This window comes from Anomaloglossus baeobatrachus, chromosome 1 (assembly GCF_048569485.1).
Source record: "Anomaloglossus baeobatrachus isolate aAnoBae1 chromosome 1, aAnoBae1.hap1, whole genome shotgun sequence".
Taxonomy (NCBI): Eukaryota; Metazoa; Chordata; class Amphibia; order Anura; family Aromobatidae; genus Anomaloglossus; species Anomaloglossus baeobatrachus.
Window position 1 is genome coordinate 292,041,972 of NC_134353.1, and position 22,362 is coordinate 292,064,333.

Here is a 22,362-nt window from a genome sequence, read left to right on the forward strand (position 1 = left end):
TGCCCAAATTTCTGCCACAAAAACGCAGTGTTTTCAACAGCATAGTGCGCACAAGAAATCCCAAATTCCCATAGACTTTGCTTGAAAAGCAGAACGCAAGCATTTTGGCATTACAACGCTGCAGTTGAAAAAGCAGGTAAAAAAGCAAAGTGCGCACATAGCCTAAGGGTATGTGCGCACGTTGCTTTTTACCTGCTTTTTTGCTGCTTTTTCTTCTGCGCTGTTTAATGCCAAAATGGATGTGTTCTTCTATTCAAGCAAAGTCTATGGGAATTTGGGTTTCTTGTTCACACTATTGTTGTTCAAAATGCTGCCTTTTTGTGGCAGAACTTTGGTCAAAAACTCAGCTTTGCAGTGCAAAACCCATATGGCAAAAACAATTGACATGTTGCTTCTTTGAAAAGCTGAGTTTTTGACCAAAGTTCTGCCACAAAAAGGCAGCATTTTGAACAACATAGTGTGAACAAGAAACCCAAATTCCCATAGACTTTGCTTGAATAGAAGAACACATCCATTTTGGCATTAAACAGCGCAGAAGAAAAAGCAGCAAAAAAGCAGGTAAAAAGCAGGTAAAAAGCAACGTGCGCACATACCCTAAGGGTGGAAACACATCTATGCGAGTAAAATCGGTCCGACTGGGCTGAAAAATACTCGGCTGATTTTAGTTCACGTTAGGTGCGAGTGCAACGCAAGTGCGATGCTATTTGCTCGCGTGTGTGTTGCGATTGCGATGCTAGTTTCATGCAACATCTTAATTAGATAAAAGCTATTACACATGTGTCATTTAATTAACCTATGGGAATGTGCTGTCACATTCATCTAATGTGCGAAGTTACTGCCACACTCGCAAATGTGAACGGTGGTGCGCGTGTGTGATGCTACTTTTAATCCCCTTCCATAGGAAATCATTGGGACAAATGGTGCGAGAAACTCGCAAAAAAGCAGCATGCTGCGATTTTTTTCTCGGTCCGATTTGGACTGAGAAAAAAATCGCAGATGAGAGCTGAATCATTGACTAACATGTGTCCGATTTCAATGCGAGTTTTTCTCGCATTGCTCTACTGCGAGAAACTCGCAAGTGAGAAGCAGCCCTTATAGTTGTCCTGTGGATAGATTATCCCATCTTACCTGTGGCTTTTTGCAGCTTCTCCAGAATGAATATGTCCTTCTTGGCTGCTTCTCTAATTAGTGCTGTCTCCTGCTTGGGGTGTCAATTTAAGTGGACAGCGATGTCTTTGTAGGTTTGCATACTAAGATTTTTGGATGATGGACTGATCTTGGTCTATATTTTCATAACCTAACCCTGCTTTACTCTTCTCCTCAACTTTATCCATGAACTCCATGTATTCCTTAGTTTTATGAGGCTATTTGATCCCTAATATTCTCAATCAAACCTCTGAGGCCTTCAGAGAACAGCTGTAGTTGTACTGAGAATAAAATTACACATATTTAGGTTATTTCTGGAGGCAATAGGTCACTCAGAATTTCATTTCTGGGTATCAGACTACAAGCGGCTGAACACAATTTAATGTACAGTACAAAGTCACAATTTTGAGATTTATATTTTTAAAATATTTAGAAAACCATTTATCATTTCCCTTACACTTCACACATACTTGCTACTATGTGTTGGTATATCACATAAAATCTCAATAAAATATAACCATGTTTGTAGGAGTAATGTGAAAAAACTGGAAAAGTTCATGGGGTATGAATACTTTTTCAAGGCACTGTATTAATTGATTTACAAACAATTTATCTGAACTAAAAGGAGCTATATGTAAAGTTTTGTTTGTTTTTTTCATTGTTTTTTTGTTTGTTTTTTAAAGGATATGTACCAAGTTTTGGAAGTTATCCCTTGTCCATGACGACCCCACTGATCCCAAGAACAGGGCTCTGAAGAGTGGAGGTGCACATGCTTGACTGCCGTTCCATTCATTCTCAGTATAACCGCTAGAGATAGCTGAGCAATGCACTCAATCTTCAGCACTACTATTGTAGATCAATGGAGCAAAAGTGTGCATGATAGATCTCCACGCCATTCTGATTGGGCTCTTCAGCCAAAAAGTTGGACCACCGTTGCTTGAGAAGTTATCCCCTATCCATTTAATAGAGAATAGCTTTCAAAATTGATGCAAGCCCTCTAAATTAATAAAAATTGTAAACAATAAATACATGGCTAAATTAGTAATACACTGAGGGATACACTCCAAAGGTTCCCACAGGAGGGGTGCCAACTTCAAAGAGAAACATTGTAAACAAAGAGGACAAAGAAGAGAATGGCACGAGAATATTGCAAAAAGGTAAGTTTTATTGAAAAATATTATTAAAAGTATTTAATAACAAGACAATCAAGATTTTTGCAATGAAAGATAAAAGATAAAGTCACAGAGATGTAGGTGGATGAATTATAAGTATGGTACAGAACACAGTTGTAATTACATGAACCATACCACCACTCAAATAACCCTACCAAAGTAATGAGAAATATATATATGTGACTAAAAACTAGTCGTGGGTCACAGAGGTAAGGTAAAGATAAATGAGATATTGAAACACCTCCATTGTCAATACTCCCCTTAGGTCATGTAAGAGTTAAATATTGCAAAGTCAGATATAAGGGAGGGAGGTTGTAGGTGGTAACTGAAGGAGGATGTCACAAGGTTAGCAATGGAAAGTATAGGAAGGAAGGAAAGACCGTGTCAGCAGGGATCAGTAAAATTGAATGCAGTGTGCACCGCTGGCACGGGCAATCAAGGAGCCAAAATTACCTGGTGGGGTGGCAGAGCGGGGTGGCAGGTAGGAGGTCCCAACGTCCGTTTCGCTTGGGCGCTTTTTCCCTCGAAAAAGCGCCCAAGCGAAACGGACATTCAACATTTTACCCTCTGTGGCCTTGCCTCTGTAACCTACAACTAGTCCTTATTCTCTGGCCACATTTGGAATATAGACACACCGGTGGTAATCCTCACTATCATTATTATTTTTGTCTTCCCTTTGGCATTCCCTGTTTTATCTGGGCTCTTTACATTACTTTATTTTCCTTCCCCTTTTGTGGATTATCAGCGGTGCATCTATTTCTACTTTCCCCCTCTCCCACCTCTCACAGACCCTCCCCCTGAATTAATGTTGCCTCCACACGACTATAGGGGTTTTTTAGGGGTTTCCTTGTAACTTCTTCTTTTTTGCCCTCATTTATTGGTACATCTATAAATTATCCAGATTGGCTCTTTCTGTCATTACTATATTCACTGTACTTTTTAGTTTTTGTAGACCATTTGTTTTGATGTTTTGAGTGCATTTTATGATATGGGACTTGTTATATTGACTATTCTATGCCAGTGGGTCTACTACAACTAGTATTCAGTGGTTTCCCATCTCTCATTGGAGCCACTTACCTGGTGTATATATATATATATATATATATATTTATATATATATATATATATATATATATAATTGCCTTATTCTGTCTGTCTGTCTGTCTGTCTGTCTTGCTCCAAAATTGTGTCCTTACGGTGACAACCGTTTGATTGGCCGCTAGCTCGGCCTGCCCCCCCCCCCCCCCCACGGATTGGTTGCTCGCCTCGGCCTGGCCCCGCCCCCCGCACGGATTGGCCGCTCGTCCCGGCCTTCCGCACGCATCGCCAGACATAACCTTGCGCTGCTGGGATCGTGACGGAGCCGGTGAACGCTGGTAACCATTATACACATCGGGTAACTAAGGTCCCTTAGTTACCCGATGTGTATCATAGTTACCAGCATACACCGACTCCGTCACGATCCCAGCAGCGCCACACATACCCTTGCGATGCTGGGATCATGACGGAGCCGGTGAACGCTGGTAACCATTATACACATCGGGTAACTAAGGTCCCTTAGTTACCCGATGTGTATCATACTTACCAGTGTACACCGGCTCCGTCACGATCCCAGCAGCGCCACACATACCCTTGCGATACTGAGATCGTGACGGAGCCGGTGAACGCTGGTAACCATTATACACATCGGGTAACTAAGGTCCCTTAGTTACCCGATGTGTATCATAGTTACCAGCGTACACCGGCTCCCTTTATACATGTGCAGGGAGCCGGCATTATACTCCTCTCCCCCCAGGACTACTCCTCCTATTATAGTCCTCCTATTATACTCCTCTCTGAGTATAATAGGAGAACTATTATAGCATGGGGGATGGAGCACGATGGGGAGTGCGCAACATGGGGGATGGAGCAGGATGGGGAGTGTGCAGCATGGGGGATGGAGCACGATGGGGGGTGCGCAGCATGGGGGATGGAGCACGATGGGGGGTGGGCAGCATGGGGGATGGAGCACGATGGGGGGTGGGCAGCATGGGGTATGGAGCACGGTGGGGGGTGCGCAGCATGGGGGATGGAGCACGATGGGGGGTGAGCAGCATAGGGGATGGAGCACGATGGGGGGTGAGCAGCATGGGGGATGGAGCACGATGGGGAGTGCGCAGCATGGGGGATGGAGCACGATGGGGAGTGCACAGCATGGGGATGGAGCACGATTGGGGTGGGCAGCATGGGGGATGGAGCACGATGGGGATGCGCAGCATGGGGGATGGAGCACGATGGGGAGTGCGCAGCATGGGGGATGGAGCACGATGGGGGGTGCGCAGCATGGGGGATGGAGCACGATGGGGGTGTGCAGCATGGGGGATGGAGCACGATGGGGGGTGCGCAGCATGGGGGATGGAGCACGATAGGGGGTGCACACCTCCCCCCAAAACACACACACACCACCACACACGCACTGCACAACACACCACACACACACTGGGAACCACAAACACCGCCCTACACAGACACCCAACACACAAACAGCGCGGCACACACAAATATACGCACATGCCGCACAACACACACATTGCACAAAACATACCTCCCACCAAAACACACACACACACCCCACACCCACGCAACACTCGCAACACACAAACAACACCGCTCTCACACCCCCCACACCCAGACAACACCCAGAACATGTACAGCGCCCTACACAAACACTTGGTAACTACACACAACAACATCTATATATATAACAAAAATCATACATTAACTACACAATACGTAAATTCTAGAATACCCGATGCGTAGAATCGGGCCACCTTCTAGTATATATATATATATATATATACACACATTTCTCATTGCTTTGGTAGGGTTATTTGAGTGGTGGTATGGTTCATGTAATTACAACTGTGTTCTGTACCATACATATTATTCATCCACCTACATCTTTGTGACTTTATCTTTTATCTTTCATTGCAAAAATCTTGATTGTCTTGATATTAAATACTTTTAATAATATTTTTCAATAAAACTTACTATTTTGCAATATTCTCGTGCCATTCTCTTCTTTGTCCTCTTTGTTTACTAAATTAATTAAAAGCATAAAGAAATGATGTTTTGTAGCAATGGACAAATGTACTGAATTAGGACCTACATAAACTTACTTTGAAAAACAGAAATTGCTCCTTGGGTCTTTGCAAGAGGGACATTGATCACACTGACCCGCAAAAAGTGGAATAACCTTATCACCTGCAGAGTAAAATATAATATTGTCAGAATAGCAGGTAAAGTCCTTCAATTATGTGCTGCTGTGGTAGACAGAAATAGATCCATCTATATAAAGATATGGCTCTCCAGACAACACAGAAGAGAATTTGTCATGAAAGTTCAAACTGATACAGTATATTGGCCTACTATGGATACACATAACAGTGTAAGGTTGATATGAGCAGATGTGACAAAATTTGAATGTGACAAATTGAGCATAATTTGCAGAGAAATTCAATTTTCAGTGAAGTTCCAGCCTGGATTACTACTGCAGTAAAAGAGGACAGAATCTGCTCTGATGTGTCTGATGTCACATCTCCCCCTACCCTTCTGGGCATTTCCAAAAGGGTAAGGGAGGATGAAATTTAAGATCACAGTGCGGAGCCATTTTGTTTGGGACTGCAAAGTGGTCCTAATATGTCTAAGGCTATGTGTGCACGTTGCGTAATTACATGCAGTTATGCTGCGCTTTGTAGCGCAGCGTAACTGCATGCATCCTGTGTCCCCTGCATAATCTATGGAGATTGTGCAGGGGCCGTGCGCACGTGGCGTCTTAGAGTGCAGCACTTCGGCTGCTGCCCGAAGCGCGCGTTCTAAGAAGTGACATGTCACTTCTTCCGTGCGCTTTGCCGGCAGCCCCTGCTCTGTCTATGGCAGGAGCTGCATGCAGAGCGAACGTTCTCTGCCGGCACCATGCGCTTCAGAACGGAGCTTTTCAGTTGCGCTCTGAAGCGCACCTTTTAGGTGCAGTGCAGAGCGCACACGTGCGCACATAGCCTAAAGTTTCACCAAGGACAGCTGGCATAGTGCTCCACTGTATAATGTGGCCCACTGTATTCTGTGCCCCATAATATACCATGCTCCACAATACCATGCTTCATAATTTACCGTGCCCCATAATATACTGTGCCCCGTAATATACTATGCCCCATAATATACCATACTCCGCAATACCGTGCCCCATAATATACCATGCTCCGCAATACCATGCCCCATAATATATCGTGCTCCGCAATTCCATGCTCCATAATATATCATGCCCCCCAATCCATACCCCATAATATACCACGGTATATTATGGGGTATGGATTGGGGGGCATGATATATTATGGAGCATGGAATTGCGGAGCACGGTATATTATGGGGCATTAAATCATAAATCATAAGGAAACAAAGAACAAAGAGAGCAAGAACCATAGTGTACCTGGTTTAAAATCTTTAACATCTTCACCTATACTTTCCACAATGCCAACACCTTCATGACCAAGAACGACAGGAAACTTCATATCTTTGAGATTGCCTGTGACTGCATGTTCATCTGTACCGCATATTCCTGTAGTTATAATCTGACAAAATGCTCTAATTAAGTACATGAGAATTAATTTATCATTTCATAGGAGACAGGTAGCATCAATTAGTGGTGGGTAATTATCCTAAGGAGCCACATGAGACCCCAAACCAACATGCTGAACTTAAAGTTTGCTCATTATTATTATTATTATTATTACTAGAAGGTGGCCCGATTCTAACGCATCGGGTATTCTAGAATTTACGTATTGTGTAGTTAATGTATGATTTTTGTTATATATATCGATGTTGTTGTGTGTAGTTGCCAAGTGTTTGTGTAGGGCGCTGTACATGTTCTGGGTGTTGTCTGGGTGGGGGTGTGTGAGAGCGTGTGAGGGTCTGTCTTCCTCTCTCTCTGTCTGTCTCCCTCTCTCCCTGTCTGTCTGTCTCCCTCTTTCTCTCTGTCTGTCTCCCTCTCTCTCTCTGTCTGTCTCCCTCTCTCTCTCTGTCTGTCTGTCTCCCTCTCTCTGTCTGTATGTCTCCCTCTCTCTCTGTCTGTCTGTCTCCCTCTCTCTCTGTCTGTCTCCCTCTCTCTCTGTCTATCTGTCTCCCTCTCTCTCTGTCTGTCTCCCTCTCTCTCTGTCTCCCTCTCTCTCTGTCTCCCCCTCTCTCTCTCTCTCTGTGATTCCCCCTCTGTGTCTCCCTCTCTCTCTGTCTCCCTCTCTCTCTGTCTCCCTCTCTCTCTGTCTCCCTCTCTCTCTGTCTGTCTCCCTCTCTCTGTCTGTCTCCCTCTCTGTCTGTCTGTCTCCCTCTCTGTCTGTCTGTCTCCCTCTCTGTCTGTCTGTCTCCCTCTCTCTGTCTGTCTCCCTCTCTCTGTCTGTCTCCCTCTCTCTGTCTGTCTCCCTCTCTCTGTCTGTCTGTCTCCCTCTCTGTCTGTCTCCCTCTCTCTCTGTCTGTCTCCCTCTCTCTCTGTCTGTCTGTCTCTCTCTCTCTGTCTGTCTGTCCCCCTCTCTCTCTGTCTCTCTCTCTGTCTCCCTCTCTCTCTGTCTGTCTGTCTCCCTCTCTCTCTCTGTCTGTCTCCCTCTCTCTCTGTCTGTCTGTTTCCTTCTCTCTCTCTGTCTGTCTCCCTCTCTCTCTCTGTCTGTCTCCCTCTCTTTCTGTCTGTCTCCCTCTCTGTTTCCCTCTCTCTCTCTGTCTCCCTCTCTGTCTGTCTCCCTCTCTCTCTCTGTCTGTCTGTCTCCCTCTCTCTGTCTGTATGTCTCCCTCTCTCTCTGTCTGTCTGTCTCCCTCTCTCTCTGTATGTCTGTCTCCCTCTCTCTGTCTCCCTCACTTTCTCTGTCTGTCTCCCTCTCTCTGTCTGTCTCCCTCTCTTTCTGTCTGTCTGTCTGTCTCCCTCTCTTTCTGTCTGTCTGTCTGTCTCCCTCTCTTTCTGTCTGTCTGTCTCACTCTCTCTCTCTGTCTCCCTCTCTCTCTGTCTGTCTCTCTCTCTCTCTGTCTGTCTCCCTCTCTCTCTGTCTGTCTCCCTCTCTCTCTCTGTCTCCCTCTCTCTCTGTCTGTCTCCCTCTCTCTCTGTCTGTCTCCCTCTCTCTCTGTCTGTCTCCCTCTCTCTCAGTCTGTCTCCCTCTCTCTCAGTCTGTCTCCCTCTCTCTCAGTCTGTCTCCCTCTCTCTGTCTCTCTCTCTCTCTGTCTGTCTCCCTCTCTCTCTGTCTCCCTCTCTCTCTGTCTGTCTCCCTCTCTCTCTGTCTGTCTCCCTCTGTCTGTCTGTCTCCCTCTCTCTGTCTGTCTCCCTCTCTGTCTGTCTCCCTCTCTGTCTGTCTCCCTCTCTCTCTGTTTGTCCCTCTCTCTCTCTCTGTCTGTCTGTCCCCCTCTCTCTCTCTCTGTCTCTCTCTCTCTCTGTCTGTCTCCCTCTCTCTCTGTCCATCTCCCTCTGTCTCCCTCTCTCTCTCTCTGTCTGTCTCCCTCTCTCTCTCTGTCTGTCTCTTTCCTTCTCTCTCTCTGTCTGTCTCCCTCTCTTTCTGTCTGTCTCTCTCTGTTTCCCTCTCTCTCTCTCTGTCTGTCTCCCTCTCTCTCTGTCTGTATGTCTCCCTCTCTCTCTCTGTCTCCCTCTCTCTCTGTATGTCTGTCTCCCTCTCTCTGTCACTCTCTCTTTCTCTGTCTGTCTCCCTCTGTCTGTCTGTCTGTCTCCCTCTCTCTCTGTCTGCCTCTCTCTCTGTCTGTCTCCCTCTCTCTCTGTATGTCTGTCTCCCTCTCTCTGTCTGTCTGTCTCCCTCTCTCTCTGTTTGTCTGTCTCCCTCTCTCTCTGTTTGTCTGTCTCCCTCTCTCTCTCTGTTTGTCTGTCTCCCTCTCTCTCTCTGTTTGTCTAGTCTCCCTCTCTCTTTCTGTCTGTCTCCCTCTCTCTCTGTCTGTCTCTCTCTCTCTCTGTCTCCCTCTCCCTCTCTCTGTCTGTCTCCCTCTCTGTCTGTCTTCCTCTCTCTCTCTGTCTGTCTCCCTCTCTTGCTCTGTCTGTCTCCCTCTCTTTCTCTGTCTGTCTCCCTCTCTTTCTGTCTGTCTGTCTCCATCTCCCTCTCTCTCTGTCTGTCTCCCTCTCCCTCTCTCTCTGTCTCCCTCTCTTTTTCTGTCTGTCTCTGTCTGTCTGTCTCCCTCTCTTTCTGTCTGTCTCCATCTCCCTCTCTCTGTCTCCCTCTCTTTTTCTGTCTGTCTCTCTCTGTCTGTCTCCCTCTCTCTCTCTGTCTGTCTTCCTCACTCTCCCTCTGTCTGTCTCTCTCTCTTTCTCTGTCTGTCTCCCTCTCTTTCTCTGTCTGTCTCCCTCTCTCTGTCTGTCTGTCTCCCTCTCTCTCTGTCTGTCTCCCTCTCTCTCTGTCTGTCTGTCTCCCTCTCTTTCTGTCTGTCTGTCTCCATCTCCCTCTCTCTCTGTCTCCCTCTCTTTTTCTGTCTGTCTCTGTCTGTCTGTCTCCCTCTCTCTCTCTTTGTCCGTCTCCCTCTCTCTCTGTCTCTCTCTCTCTGTCTCCCTCTCTCTCTGTCTGTCTCCCTCTCTTTCTGTCTGTCTCTCTCCATCTCCCTCTCTCTCTGTCTCCCTCTCTTTTTCTGTCTGTCTTTCTCTGTCTGTATGTCTCCCTCTCTCTCTGTCTGTCTCCCTCTCTCTCTCTGTCTGTATGTCTCTCTCTCTCTGTCTGTCTGTCTCCCTCTCTCTTTCTGTCTGTCTCTCTCTGTCTCCCTCTTTCTCTGTCTCCCTCTCTCTCTGTCTGTCTCCCTCTTTCTCTCTGTCTGTCTGTCTCCCTCTCTCTCTCTGTCTTGTCTCCCTCTCTCTCTCTGTCTGCCTGTCTCTCTGTATGTCTGTCTCCCTCTCTCTGTCTCCCTCTCTTTCTCTGTCTGTCTCCCTCTCTCTGTCTGTCTGTCTCCCTCTCTCTCTGTCTGTCTCCCTCTCTCTCTGTCTGTCTCCCTCTCTCTCTGTCTGTCTCCCTCTCTTTCTGTCTGTCTGTCTCCCTCTCTTTCTGTCTGTCTGTCTCCATCTCCCTCTCTCTCTGTCTGTCTCCCTCTCCCTCTCTCTCTGTCTCCCTCTCTTTTTCTGTCTGTCTCTGTCTGTCTGTCTCCCTCTCTCTCTCTCTGTCCGTCTCCCTCTCTCTCTGTCTCTCTCTCTCTGTCTCCCTCTCTCTCTGTCTGTCTCCTTCTCTCTGTCTCCCTCTCTCTCTTTGTCTGTCTCCCTCTCTGTCTGTCTTCCTCTCTCTCTCTGTCTGTCTCCCTTTCTCTCTCTGTCTGTCTCCCTCTCTCTGTCTCCCTCTCTCTCTGTCTCCTTCTCTCTGTCTCCCTCTCTCTCTTTGTCTGTCTCCCTCTCTTTCTGTCTGTCTCTCTCTGTCTGTCTCCCTCTCTCTCTGTCTGTTTCCCTCTCTCTCTCTGTCTCCCTCTCTCTCTGTCTCCCTCTCTTTTTCTGTCTGTCTTTCTCTGTCTTTGTCTGTCTGTCTCCCTCTTTCTCTCTCTGTCTGTATGTCTCCCTCTCTCTCTCTCTGTCTCCCTCTCTCTCTGTATGTCTGTCTCCCTCTCTGTCTGTCTTCCTCCCTCTCTCTCTGTCTGTCTCCCCCTCTCTCTATCTGTCTTTTTCCCTCTCTCTCTGTCTCCCTCTCTCTGTCTGTCTATCTCCCTCTCTCTCCCTCTCTGTCTGTCTTCCTCCCTCTCTCTCTGTCTGTCTACTCTCTCTCTGTCTCCCTCTCTCTCTGTATGTCTGTCTCCCTCTCTCTGTCTCCCTCTCACTTTGTCTGTCTGTCTGCCCCTCTCTCTGTCTGTCTCCCTCTCTCTCTGTCTGTCTCCTTCTCTCTGTGTCTCCCTCTCTCTCTCTCTCTCTGTGTCTCCCTCTCTCTCTGTGTGTCTCCCTCTCTCTCTGTGTGTCTCCCACTCTCTGTGTGTCTCCCTCTCTCTGTGTGTCTCCCTCTCTCTGTCTGTCTCCCTCTCTGTCTCCCTCTCTCTGTCTGTCTCTCTCTCTCTGTCTCCCTCTCTTTCTCTCTGTCTCCCTCGCTCTCTTTCTCTGTCTCCCTCTCTCTGTCTACCTCTCTTCTCTCTCTCTCTGTGTCTACCTCTCTCTCTCTCTCTGTGTCTCCCTCTCTCTCTGTGTGTCTCCCTCTCTCTCTGTGTGTCTCCCTCTCTCTGTGTGTCTCCCTCTCTCTCTCTGTGTCTCCCTCTCTCTCTCTCTCTGTCACCCTCTCTCTCTGTGTCTCCTTCTCTCTCTCTGTCTGTCTCTCTCTCTGTCTCCCTCTCTCTGTCTGTCTCCCTCTGTCTGTCTGTCTGCCTCTCTCTCTCTGTCTGTCTCTGTCTCCCTCTCTCTCTGTCTCCCTTTCTCTGTCTGTCTCCCTCTCTCTCTGTCTCCCTATCTGTCTGTCTGTCTGCCTCTCTCTCTGTCTCCCTCTCTCTCTGTCTGTCTCCCTCTCTCTCTCTGTGTCTCCCTCTCTCTCTTTGTGTCTCCCTCACTCTCTCTCTCTGTGTCTCTCTCTCTGTCTCCCTGTCTGCCTCTCTCTCTCTGTCTCTGTCTCTCTCTGTCTGTCTCCTTCTCTTCCACCACACATCATGACATTCTCACAGCTCCCACCACACAGTATAATGTGTTCTCAATGTAACTAGCAAAATGCTTATACAAACGGTCACAATCTTAAAGACAGATTCTTTCTGAACCATGAGGAAATAAAAACCTCTGTGTATAATATTGACAGAATATGAAGTTATATTGTGGACTCATAGATTTCTATAGTGCATTTGTTAGGAATATGCATAATACTGATCCAAAATAAAGATTCATAATGTTATTATATGACTACAAAGAGAAATAAATACTTACTTTGATTCTTATCTCTTGCTTTATAGGTGGAGCAACTTCAATTTCTTCCAAACAAAAAGGTTGATTTGCTTCCCAAGCCACAGCTGCCTTGCACTTAATTATCTATAAAGATAATTATATTATATAAAGATGTATTATATTCTATATATAAGATATAAGAATATATATATTATATTAATATATTATACTATATATTAAGAAATTCAGACTTTCTGTGGCATAGTTTTCTACAGAAAACAACATTTTACACACTGTAACAATGAATGAGATTCAAGACGTCCAATTCATACTAAGTATTTTCTCCAGAAAAGTGGTGTAAAACACTTTGAAAAGTCACATTTTTGCACAATGGAGAGATACACAAAAATGTAATGACTTTTGCCATTATTACACCAATTTGAAGCATTTCTGCCAAAATTGTCAGAGCTTGGGAGGAGCTGGAGGGTGGGACATGGCATGTCCGAAATGTTACTCCAGTATTTTGGCGTTGTACACCATTAAGAAGAAGATGTTTCAAGTTCATTAAAGAAGTTATCCTGCAACAAAAGTTCATTTTAATCAATAGCTCTTGGAATAATAATAATTTTTACAATTGGGTGTGTTTTATAACAATGTTCCTGTGCTCAGATAATCTTATATATGTGCCCCCCTGCCAGTGCTTTTTTTGTAAAAAAATATTTGCTAGCTCTCTGAGGTGAGGAGCGGGGGGGGGGGATGCTTTCAGGTGCCGGCGGCTTAGATTGAGGATGATTCACTCGCTGGCTTCAGGCGCGCACTGCGCATGCAGTCTGAAACTGACAAGGACAACCCGGAAGAGAAGCCTGCCGCAATGGTAAGTATAAACGTGCGCAGGATAGAATGAGCGACGGGGACGTCGCTCCTGTGACGCCCACAGGGGAGTGATACCACGGAAAGTATGCAGACGTCCATAGGGCAAGGCTCCGCCCATGGGGCCATCGGCTCTGTAATCTACATAGGAAATATGAAAGTAATAAAACGTTTTTTATTACTTTCATATTACACAATATTAGAGCACAGGTATGGGTAGGGAGCAGCTACTAGCGCAAAGGGGTACAGGATAATGACACTGACACTGGGGTTACAGGATACTGACACTTGATACTCGGTACAGGATAAGCCACATGGGGTAAAGGATAATTACTATGGACACTCGGTTCTTTTCCTCAGCTCCCAGCTTTTCTATGTTCTGGGTGATGAGGAAAAGAGCCTCTTTCTCTCAGCTCAGCACCCAGCTTTCCCAATCCCATCCCATGCTCTGACTGCTGCTATCCCTCTTTCCCTAATCCCTACTGATATATGGTTACTGTGTGGACTTTACCCACGTCACACAGCAGGGACTGGTGCACACACCCTGCACCCCCAAATCACACACACCCTGCACCCTCATGCCCTGCACATCTCACACACACCCAGCATCCTCATGCCCTGCACATCTCACACACACCCAGCACCCTCATGCCCTGCACATCTCACACACAACCAGCATCCTCATGCCTTGCACATCTCACACACACCCAGCACTCTCATGCCCTGCATATCTCACACACACCCAGCACCCTCATGCCCTGAACATCTCACACACACCCAGCTGTTATGATCCGGAACCGTGGAAGACAACCATACATCATTGGTAAAAGGTGACAAGAGCATTGGCAACTAATCTGGCCGCCATCCCCTTACTAACCATCACAACTAGAAGTAGCCGAGGGGTGAACTAACATCCTGTGCACTGCGAACCCAGCCGGAGAACTAGCTATCCTAAAGGAAGAAAAAATGAATAACTCTCTGCCTCAGAAAGTAGATAAAGAATAGAAAACCCCCACATTCAAAGACTGCGGTGATATAGGAAAACACAATACACAGATAGATGATAGGATTAGCAAAAGGTGAGGCCCTACTGACTAAATAGTACAGGACAGGAAAGGGACTGATGGTGGCCAGAGAAAAACCCTGCAAAAATCCAACAACCTGATAGTACAAAAAAGCCCTCAGATCGCTAGATCTGAACTCTGTCCTATACCAGGCGCTCTTGTCATACCAATGAACAGAAAGCAGGAACCGTTACAAATTCAAGAAGCAACAAACACATGGACTTATAGGAGCAATACTCCAAACATAGCTGCAGGGAGCTTTCTAGTTAAGCAACTGAGAGGAAAGATCCCTGCATGCAAATAAACTGAAAACAACCAGAGCAAATGACAAACTCAGATAAGAACAAAAAGAACCAAACAAAAATAAAGAGCCAAGCACTTATCTGGGGTAGATGTGGTCAGGAGCAGGATGAACCAGGCTGGTGAACAAAGAACAACTGACATCCGGCATAGTGTGCTAGCAGACCAGGGTTTAAATAAGCAGAGAGTTAGCAATGGAAATGCCCATTGCTCAACACACCTGGTCTCTGTCCAAACCATTCCTGGCCACAAAAGGGAGCCTCACAGCAGCCAACGTATAACTGACATTCACAACAGTACCCCCCCTTGAGGAGGGGTCACCAAACCCTCACCGACACCACCGGGTCGCTCAGGATGTGCATGATGGAAGGCGTGAACCAACCTGTCCGCATGAATGTCAGAAGCCACAACCCAAGAGTTACCCTCCTGCCCATAACCCTTCCATTTCACAAGGTACTGAAGCTGTCGCCTACTGCGACGGGAATCCAGAATTTTTTCAACCTCATACTCCAGATCCCCTTGTACCAAAACAGGGTCAGGAGGCGCTGCTGCTGGAATTGTTGGCTCCACATGTTTCTTCAACAAGGACTTATGGAAGACATTGTGAATCTTAAATTACACAGGCAGAGTCAAAAGGAAAGATACAGGGTTGATAATCTCCGAAATCTTATAAGGTCCAATAAATCTGGGCTTAAATTTAGGAGATGGAACTCTCATAGGAATATTTTTAGAGGACAACCACACCATGTCCCCCACTTTAAACCGGGGAACAACAGTCCGACGCCGGTTGGCAAACTTTTGGGCAGTTTCTTGGGACTGAAACAATTTATCCACTACCTGCCCCCAAATCTGCTGCACTCTGTGTACCACCGAATCCACCCCTGGCAGTCAGACGCCTCAAGTTGCCCCGAGAGTAACCTGGGGTGATACCCAAAATTGCAGAAAAAGGGGGACACCAATGTGGAAGAGCTAGCTCTATTGTTAAGGGCTAATTCAGCCAAAGGCAAAAACAAAACCCAGTCATCCTGATCCGCAGAAACAAAACACCGTAAATAGGTCTCCAGGGTCTGGTTAGCCCAAAAAGAGCGTCTCACAAGATCCCGAGTACCAAAAATGCCAGGATGACCTGCCAAAACAGAGCAATGAACCTCAGAGACAACTCGGTCTCTCCATTGGTCCGGAACAGTTTCCCAGTAGGATATCTCTCAGGTTTATCCCCCTGAAATTCCGCCAGTGCCAACCGCAGATCAGGCGAAATGGCCGAGAAAACAACACCATCATTCAGGATAGTAGACGGCTTGACAACCTCCAAAGAGTCAGCGCAGAAACTCCTGGAAAGGGCATCGATCTTAACGTTCTTGGTGCCCGGCAAAAAAGAGACCACAAAATTAATCCGGATAAAAAACAAAGCCCACCTGGCCTGCCGAGGATTCAACCTCTTGGCCGATTCCAGATAGGTAAGATTCTTGTGGTCCATAAGCACAACAACTTGATGTCTAGCCCCCTGCAACCAATGCCTCCACTCTTCAAATACTCACTTCATAGCCAATAATTCCCGGTTCCCCACATCATAATTCCGTTCAGAAGGAGCAAACTTCGGAGAGAAAAAGGCACAGGGCTTAAGTTTACCCGAAGTAGCGTCTCGTTGAGACAGAACAGCTCCTGCTCCGATCTCTGAGGCATCGATCTCAACTTGAAATGGGCGAGACACATCAGGTTGCTGCAGGACTGGGGCAGAAGTGAATAGCCTTTTAAGCTCCTGGAAGGCCACAATCACCTCTGGGGTCCAATGCTCAGCATCAGCTCCCTTCTTTGTCAAATCTGTCAGAGGTTTGACAATGGCAGAAAAATTGGCTATAAATTTACGGTAAAAATTAGCAAACCCCAAAAACTGCTCCAGGGATTTTAGAGAAGTCGGTTGCACCCAGTCGTAAATAGCCTGAACCTTAACCGGGTCCATTTTGATAGCGGAGGGAGACAAGATGAAGCCCAAAAAGGAAATCCTTTGCACCCCAAAGAGGCACTTTGACCCCTTAACGTACAGTGCATGATCCTTAAGTATCTGAAAAACAGCCCGTACCTGCCCAATATGAGAGTCCCAATCATCAGAAAAAATCAAGATGTCATCCAAATACACAATCAAAAATTTACCAATAAGGTCCTGAAAAATATCATTCATGAAGGCCTGGAAGACAGAGGGTGCATTAGTGAGCCCAAAAGGCATCACTAGGTACTCAAAATGCCCCTCAGAATTATTAAAAGCCATCTTCTATTCATCACTCTCCTTAATACGGATGAGATTATACGCACCCTTGAGATCCAGTTTCGTAAATCATTTGGCGCTCTTCACTCTAGAGAAAAGATCAGACATCAGAGGCAAAGGGTACTGATATTTGACCGTAATTTTATTAAGAAGACGGTAATCAATATAAGGCCTCAACGACCCATCTTTCTTAGCAACAAAGAAGAAGCCAGCACCCAAAGGAGAAGATGAGAGCCGAATGTGCCCCTTCTCCAATGATTCCCTGATGTATGACCGCATGGCATCATGTTCAGGCACAGACAAGTTGAAAATCCGCCCCTTGGAAAATTTACAACCCGCCACCAGCTCAATGGCACAGTCACAGTCCCGGTGTGGGGGCAGAGAATCAGATTCCTGGTCATTAAATACATCACAGAAATCAGACAAGAAGGCTGGAACATCAACTGCCTGAGCAGATGTGAACGACATGGAAAGGTCCTGATGCAAACCTTGACAACCCCAACTAGCTACCGACAAGGATCTCCAGTCAAGAACTGGATTATGGGTCTGCAACCACGGAAATCCCAGTACCAAGGTATCCTGTAGATTATGCAATACTAAAAATGTACAATGTTCCTGATGCGCTGGTGCAACTCTCATAGGCACCTGGGTCCAAAATTGGGGTTTTTCTGCCAAAGGAGTAGCATCAATGCCCCTTAAAGGAATAGAAGTTTGCAAAGGAACCATGGGAAAACCACAATCCCTAGCAAACCCAAAATCTATCAAATTGAGCGCTGCCCCTGAGTCCACAAAGGCAAATGCAGAAAAGGAAGACAATGAGCAAATCAATGTGACAGACAAAAGAAACTTTGGTTGCAAAGAACCCACAGTAACAGAAGTAGCCAATCTCCTTTCACATTTAGGGCAGACAGAGATGTTATGAGAAGCGTCTCTACAATTGCAGCACAGTCTATTCTTCCGTCTGAACCCCTTCCGACTAGCATTAGAAAGGACCCTATCACACTCCATAGGCTCCAAAGGCTGTTCCACAGGCACAAAACTAGCAGGTATCTTCCTGCGTTCACGTAACCGCCTATCAATCTGAATGGCCAAGGTCATAGAAGCATGAAGACCAGAAGGGACGGGAAATCCTACCATTACATCCTTCACAGTATCAGCAATACCCTTCCGAAAAAGAGCCGCAAGCGCATCATCATTCCATTTGGTAAGGACCGCCCACTTTCGAAATTTCTGACAACACGTTTCTGCAGAATCCAAACCCTGAGTTAAGGACAACAAGACCTTTTCTGCTTGGTCCACAATATTGGGTTCGTCATATAAAAAACCCAAGGCCTGAAAAAAGGAGTCCACATCACTGAGAATCGGATCATCAGAAGCTAAAGAGAAGACCCAGTCCTGAGGGTCACCACGCAGAAGGGAGATGACAATCTTAACCTGCTGTACGGGATTCCCTGAGGACTTAGGGCGCAGGTCAAAAAATAATGTACAATTATTTTTGAAGCTCAAAAATCTCGACCTATCTCCCAAAAAAAATTCAGGAACGGGAATCTTAGGCTCTGCAAAGGGAGTTCGTGCAAGATAAGACTCGAGATGACGAACCTTAGCATCAAGATGAGCAACACGCTTACCCAATTCATCCATGCTAGAAAAAAGAAATCTTCCTTGGAACCCAAAGAAGAAGAGGAAAAACACCAAAAAAAAAAAAAATCAGCAGACCTTTTTTTTTTTTTTCCTTCTTAAGAGTACCCTTTAAATTTGTTGGCCGGATATACTGTTATGATCCGGAACCATGGAAGACCACCACAAATCATTGGTTAAAGGTGACAAGAGCATTGGCAACTAATCTGGCCGCCATCCCCTTACTAACCATCAACACAAAAAGTAGCCGAGGGGTGAACTAACATCCTGTGCACCGCGAACCCAGCCGGAGAACTAGCTATCCTAAAGGAAGGAAAGATGAATAACTCTCTGCCTCAGAAAATAGATTAAGAATAGAAAGCCCCCCACATTCAAAGACTGCAGTGATATAGGAAAACACAATACACAGATAGATGATAGGATTAGCAAAAGGTGAGGCCCCCACAGACTAAAATAGGAAAGGACAGGAAAGGGGCTGATGGTGGCCAGAGAAAAACCCTGCAAAATTTCAACTTCATGATAGTACAAAAAGGCCCTTAGATCGCACGATCTGTACTCCGTCCTATACCAGGCGCTCTTGTCATACCAATGATGAGAAAACAAGAATCATTACAAATTCAAAAAGCCACAAACACATGGACTTAAAGGAGCTATACTCCAAACATAACTGCAGGGAGTTTCCCAGCTAAGCAACTAAGAGGGAAAATCCTTGCATGCAAATAAACTGAAAACAACCACAGCAAATGACAAACTCAGATAAGAGTAAAAGAACCAAACAACAAATACAGAGCAAAGCACTTATCTGGGGTAGATGTGGTGTGGAGCAGAATGAAGCAGGCTGGTGAACAAAGAACAACCGACATCCGGCAAATCCTGCTATCAGACCAGGATTTAAATAAGCAGAGAGTTAGCAATGGAAACGCCCATTGCTCAACACACCTGGTCTATGTCCAAACCATTCCTGGCCGCAAGAGGGAGCCTCCCAGCAGCCAAAGCATAACTGACATTCACAACACCCAGCACCCTCATGCCCTGCATATCTCACACACACACACACACACACACACACACACACACACACACACACACACACCCAGCACCCTCATGCCCTGCATATCTCATACACACCTTGCACTCCCATGCCCTGCATATCTCATACACACCTAGCACTCCCATGCCCTGCATTTCTCACAGACTGGCTGTACCACAAATTACTCCTCTCTCAAAAACACACTGAAGCTCCATGTCCAACACAGATAGTATCCCTTAACACTCCTCTTTTACAGTCTGGACCCCCCATATGCCACTCACCCTGCACCCCCCCAACCCACCCACCCCATCATCCCTAATTACCGTGCTCACATTTCCTCGGTCAGCAGCTCCTGCCCGGCTCCTCCCACACGGTCACATGGGCATGACATTACCGCAGGTCCTTTCTGTTTTGCCCCTGCCGCGCTGCTGCTCATAATTTCCGTGTGCTCTCCACCAGGTCAGGACCGCCCGCTCTGCCCCCTGTGTAGCTACTGGCGCTGTCATCTGACGGTTGCTTGCAGTGCAGTATTATCACCTGCTGCGGCGGCCAGACGGTCTAAGGAGCCCTAGCCGCAGGTCATATTAATACACCCAGCAGGGGCCCCTGCAGGCTGCCGGGGACAGCTAATGGTGGTGTCACACACAGCGACAACGACATTGCTGCTAAGTCGCCATTTTCTGTGACGTAGCAGCGACCTCAACAGCGACGTCGCTATGTGTGACACATAACAACGATCAGACCCCTGCTGCGAGATCGCTGCTCGCTCTCGAATAGCCCAGGTCATTTTTTAATCGCTGCTATCCCGCTGCGCCTCATGAATCCTTGTGTTTGACACCACAGCAACGACGATCGCGACGATGCTGAAGGCAGCGACATGGGCCTGAAGGTAGTGACATGGGCAAGATAGCGACGCGTGTCGTTATGATCGCTGCTGCGTCGCTACTTTAAAGTACATGTTTGACAGCTAAGTAGCGATCATGTAACGACTTACAAGGTCGCTGTTGCGTCACAGAAAATGGTGACGTAACAGCGACATCGTCGTTGTTGTCGCTGTGTGTGACTCCAGCTTTAGACTGAAGACAAGATCAGGGCCTACAGGGGGTTTCCCCGCTACCCTGGCACGCCAGACCGACGTTGTGTACGTGACATCATCACAGGTCCTGCAGCTCCAATAGCTGCTCTGCTTGTGCCTTGGCTCCACATATGGCTAATTTGCAGGGACATGGTCTGATCATACCACATCTCCTGCTATGTACTGTATAAGTGTATGTACTGTCTGACTATACAGGGACATGGTCTGATTATGCCACATCTCCTGCTATGTACTGTGTAATGGCCGTGTCTGACTATACAGGGACATGGTCTGATCACACCACATCTCCTGCTATGTACTGTATAACTGTATGTACTGTCTGACTATACAGGGACATGGTCTGATTATGCCACATCTCCTGCTATGTACTGTGTAATGGCCGTGTCTGACTATACAGGGACATGGTCTGATCACACCACATCTCCTGGGCTGGGGAGGAAGTAAAAAAAAAAGTATACAGACATTACAGGATGAGTTTGCAAGTTATCCTCTTTTTGAGATAAAACATTTTTTTTTTAAACAGGTTTTTTACACAGGTTTGGAAATGTTTCACCTCACAAAAAGAATCTGTATGTATAGAAGCTGTAGTGTCTGTATACTTTTTTTTTACTGAGCAAGAGCTCAGGAAATGAGACACTCAAAGATGCTTGAGCACAGAAAATGCCAACATAATTTGAAGCAAGTATTGAATGTTCTCAGTGAGAGGAACAAAATTATAATCTTGTGATACCTTTTAATGGCTAACTAAAATAAAATAAAGTGATGTTATAAAGCAAGCTTTCGAGACATCTCAGGTCCCTTCATCAGGCATGGTATGACAAAATATCTGAAGAAACACAAATATTTGTCATACCATGCCTGATGAAGGGACCTGAGATGTCTCGAAAGCTTGCTTTATAACATCACTTTATTTTATTTTAGTTAGCCATTAAAAGGTATCACAAGATTATAATTTTGCTCCTCTCACTGAGAACATTCAATAATTTTTCAACTGGCTAACACGGTACCAAAACCTTTTCACTTGTAACTTGAAGCAAGTAGGAATACTCTTTGGTTCACATGTAAAAGACATTAAGTGCACAAACCGTGACTGATCTGTTAGAATGAACGGCTAGTGCACTGTATTATAACTCCAGCGTAAAAAAAATACCTTAGCAAGTAAATGTAAAAATAAATGCAGACTAAGATCTTTGTGTTACTGAATAATGCAGGAATGTAATATGAAGCAATAGCATACATAGGTGAATGAAGAAGCTATGGACTCACCTTGCCTGTTGTCTCCATCTCTTTTCTGGCCTGTCAGTAAGGTAAAGAAAACAACAAAGTTTATTGGTCTGAACATTCACTAACAAACTTTGTGCCAAACTATTCTGCGTTGCATGAGATCATATGTGTGCTCCTAAAGTTAATAATTCTACACAGATATATCTGGACTTGTATGGAAGAAGAAACCTTTGGTCACATTCTTACAACCTTCTCATATTTCACATTTTCAAAGTGGAATAAAAGTCTCCTGCATCAATGCGCATATTACTCAGAAGACTGACTAAGGCCCCTTTCAGATGTCCGTGTTTAAACAGGTGGAAGCCACATGTACAGTATGGTCATACGTGTGATATCCATGTGACATCCTTGTTTGCATACGTGTGATATCCGTATGACTGGTACTGGTAAAAAATGCATGATACTGAAATGAATGGTTTTTTAATATGTGAAAGATGGGCAAAAGCCTGAAAAATTATAGATAGATATAGAAAGATAGATAATAGATAGAACAGATAAAATAGATGGATGGATAGATCGAAAGAAAGAACATATAAAATAGAAAGAAAGAACAGATAGAATAACTCAATAGATATAGAGATAGCTAGCTTGGCCAGCTGTTTTACAGCATTTTTATTTCTAAAAAAAGACGGGTGCAATTCTCAGCTGTCTGCTATACCTTGGCTAGTTATTA

The 22,362-nt window shown here is 45.8% G+C and overlaps 1 protein-coding gene across 1 annotated transcript in view; it reads right to left on the minus strand.

The window, feature by feature from the left end:
* Positions 1 to 21,760, minus strand: part of LOC142291973 (alcohol dehydrogenase 1-like) — a 55,940-nt gene extending 34,180 nt beyond the window's left edge. Inside the window, exons 1-4 of the mRNA XM_075336968.1 lie at positions 21,672 to 21,760; positions 12,187 to 12,288; positions 6,784 to 6,925; positions 5,477 to 5,561 (exon numbers count right to left, since the gene is read on the minus strand). Coding sequence (XP_075193083.1) covers positions 5,477 to 5,561; positions 6,784 to 6,925; positions 12,187 to 12,288; positions 21,672 to 21,689 — 347 coding nt within the window. The 5' untranslated portion in view covers positions 21,690 to 21,760. The remainder of the gene's footprint in view (positions 1 to 5,476; positions 5,562 to 6,783; positions 6,926 to 12,186; positions 12,289 to 21,671) is intronic.
* Positions 21,761 to 22,362: the final 602 nt, after the last annotated feature.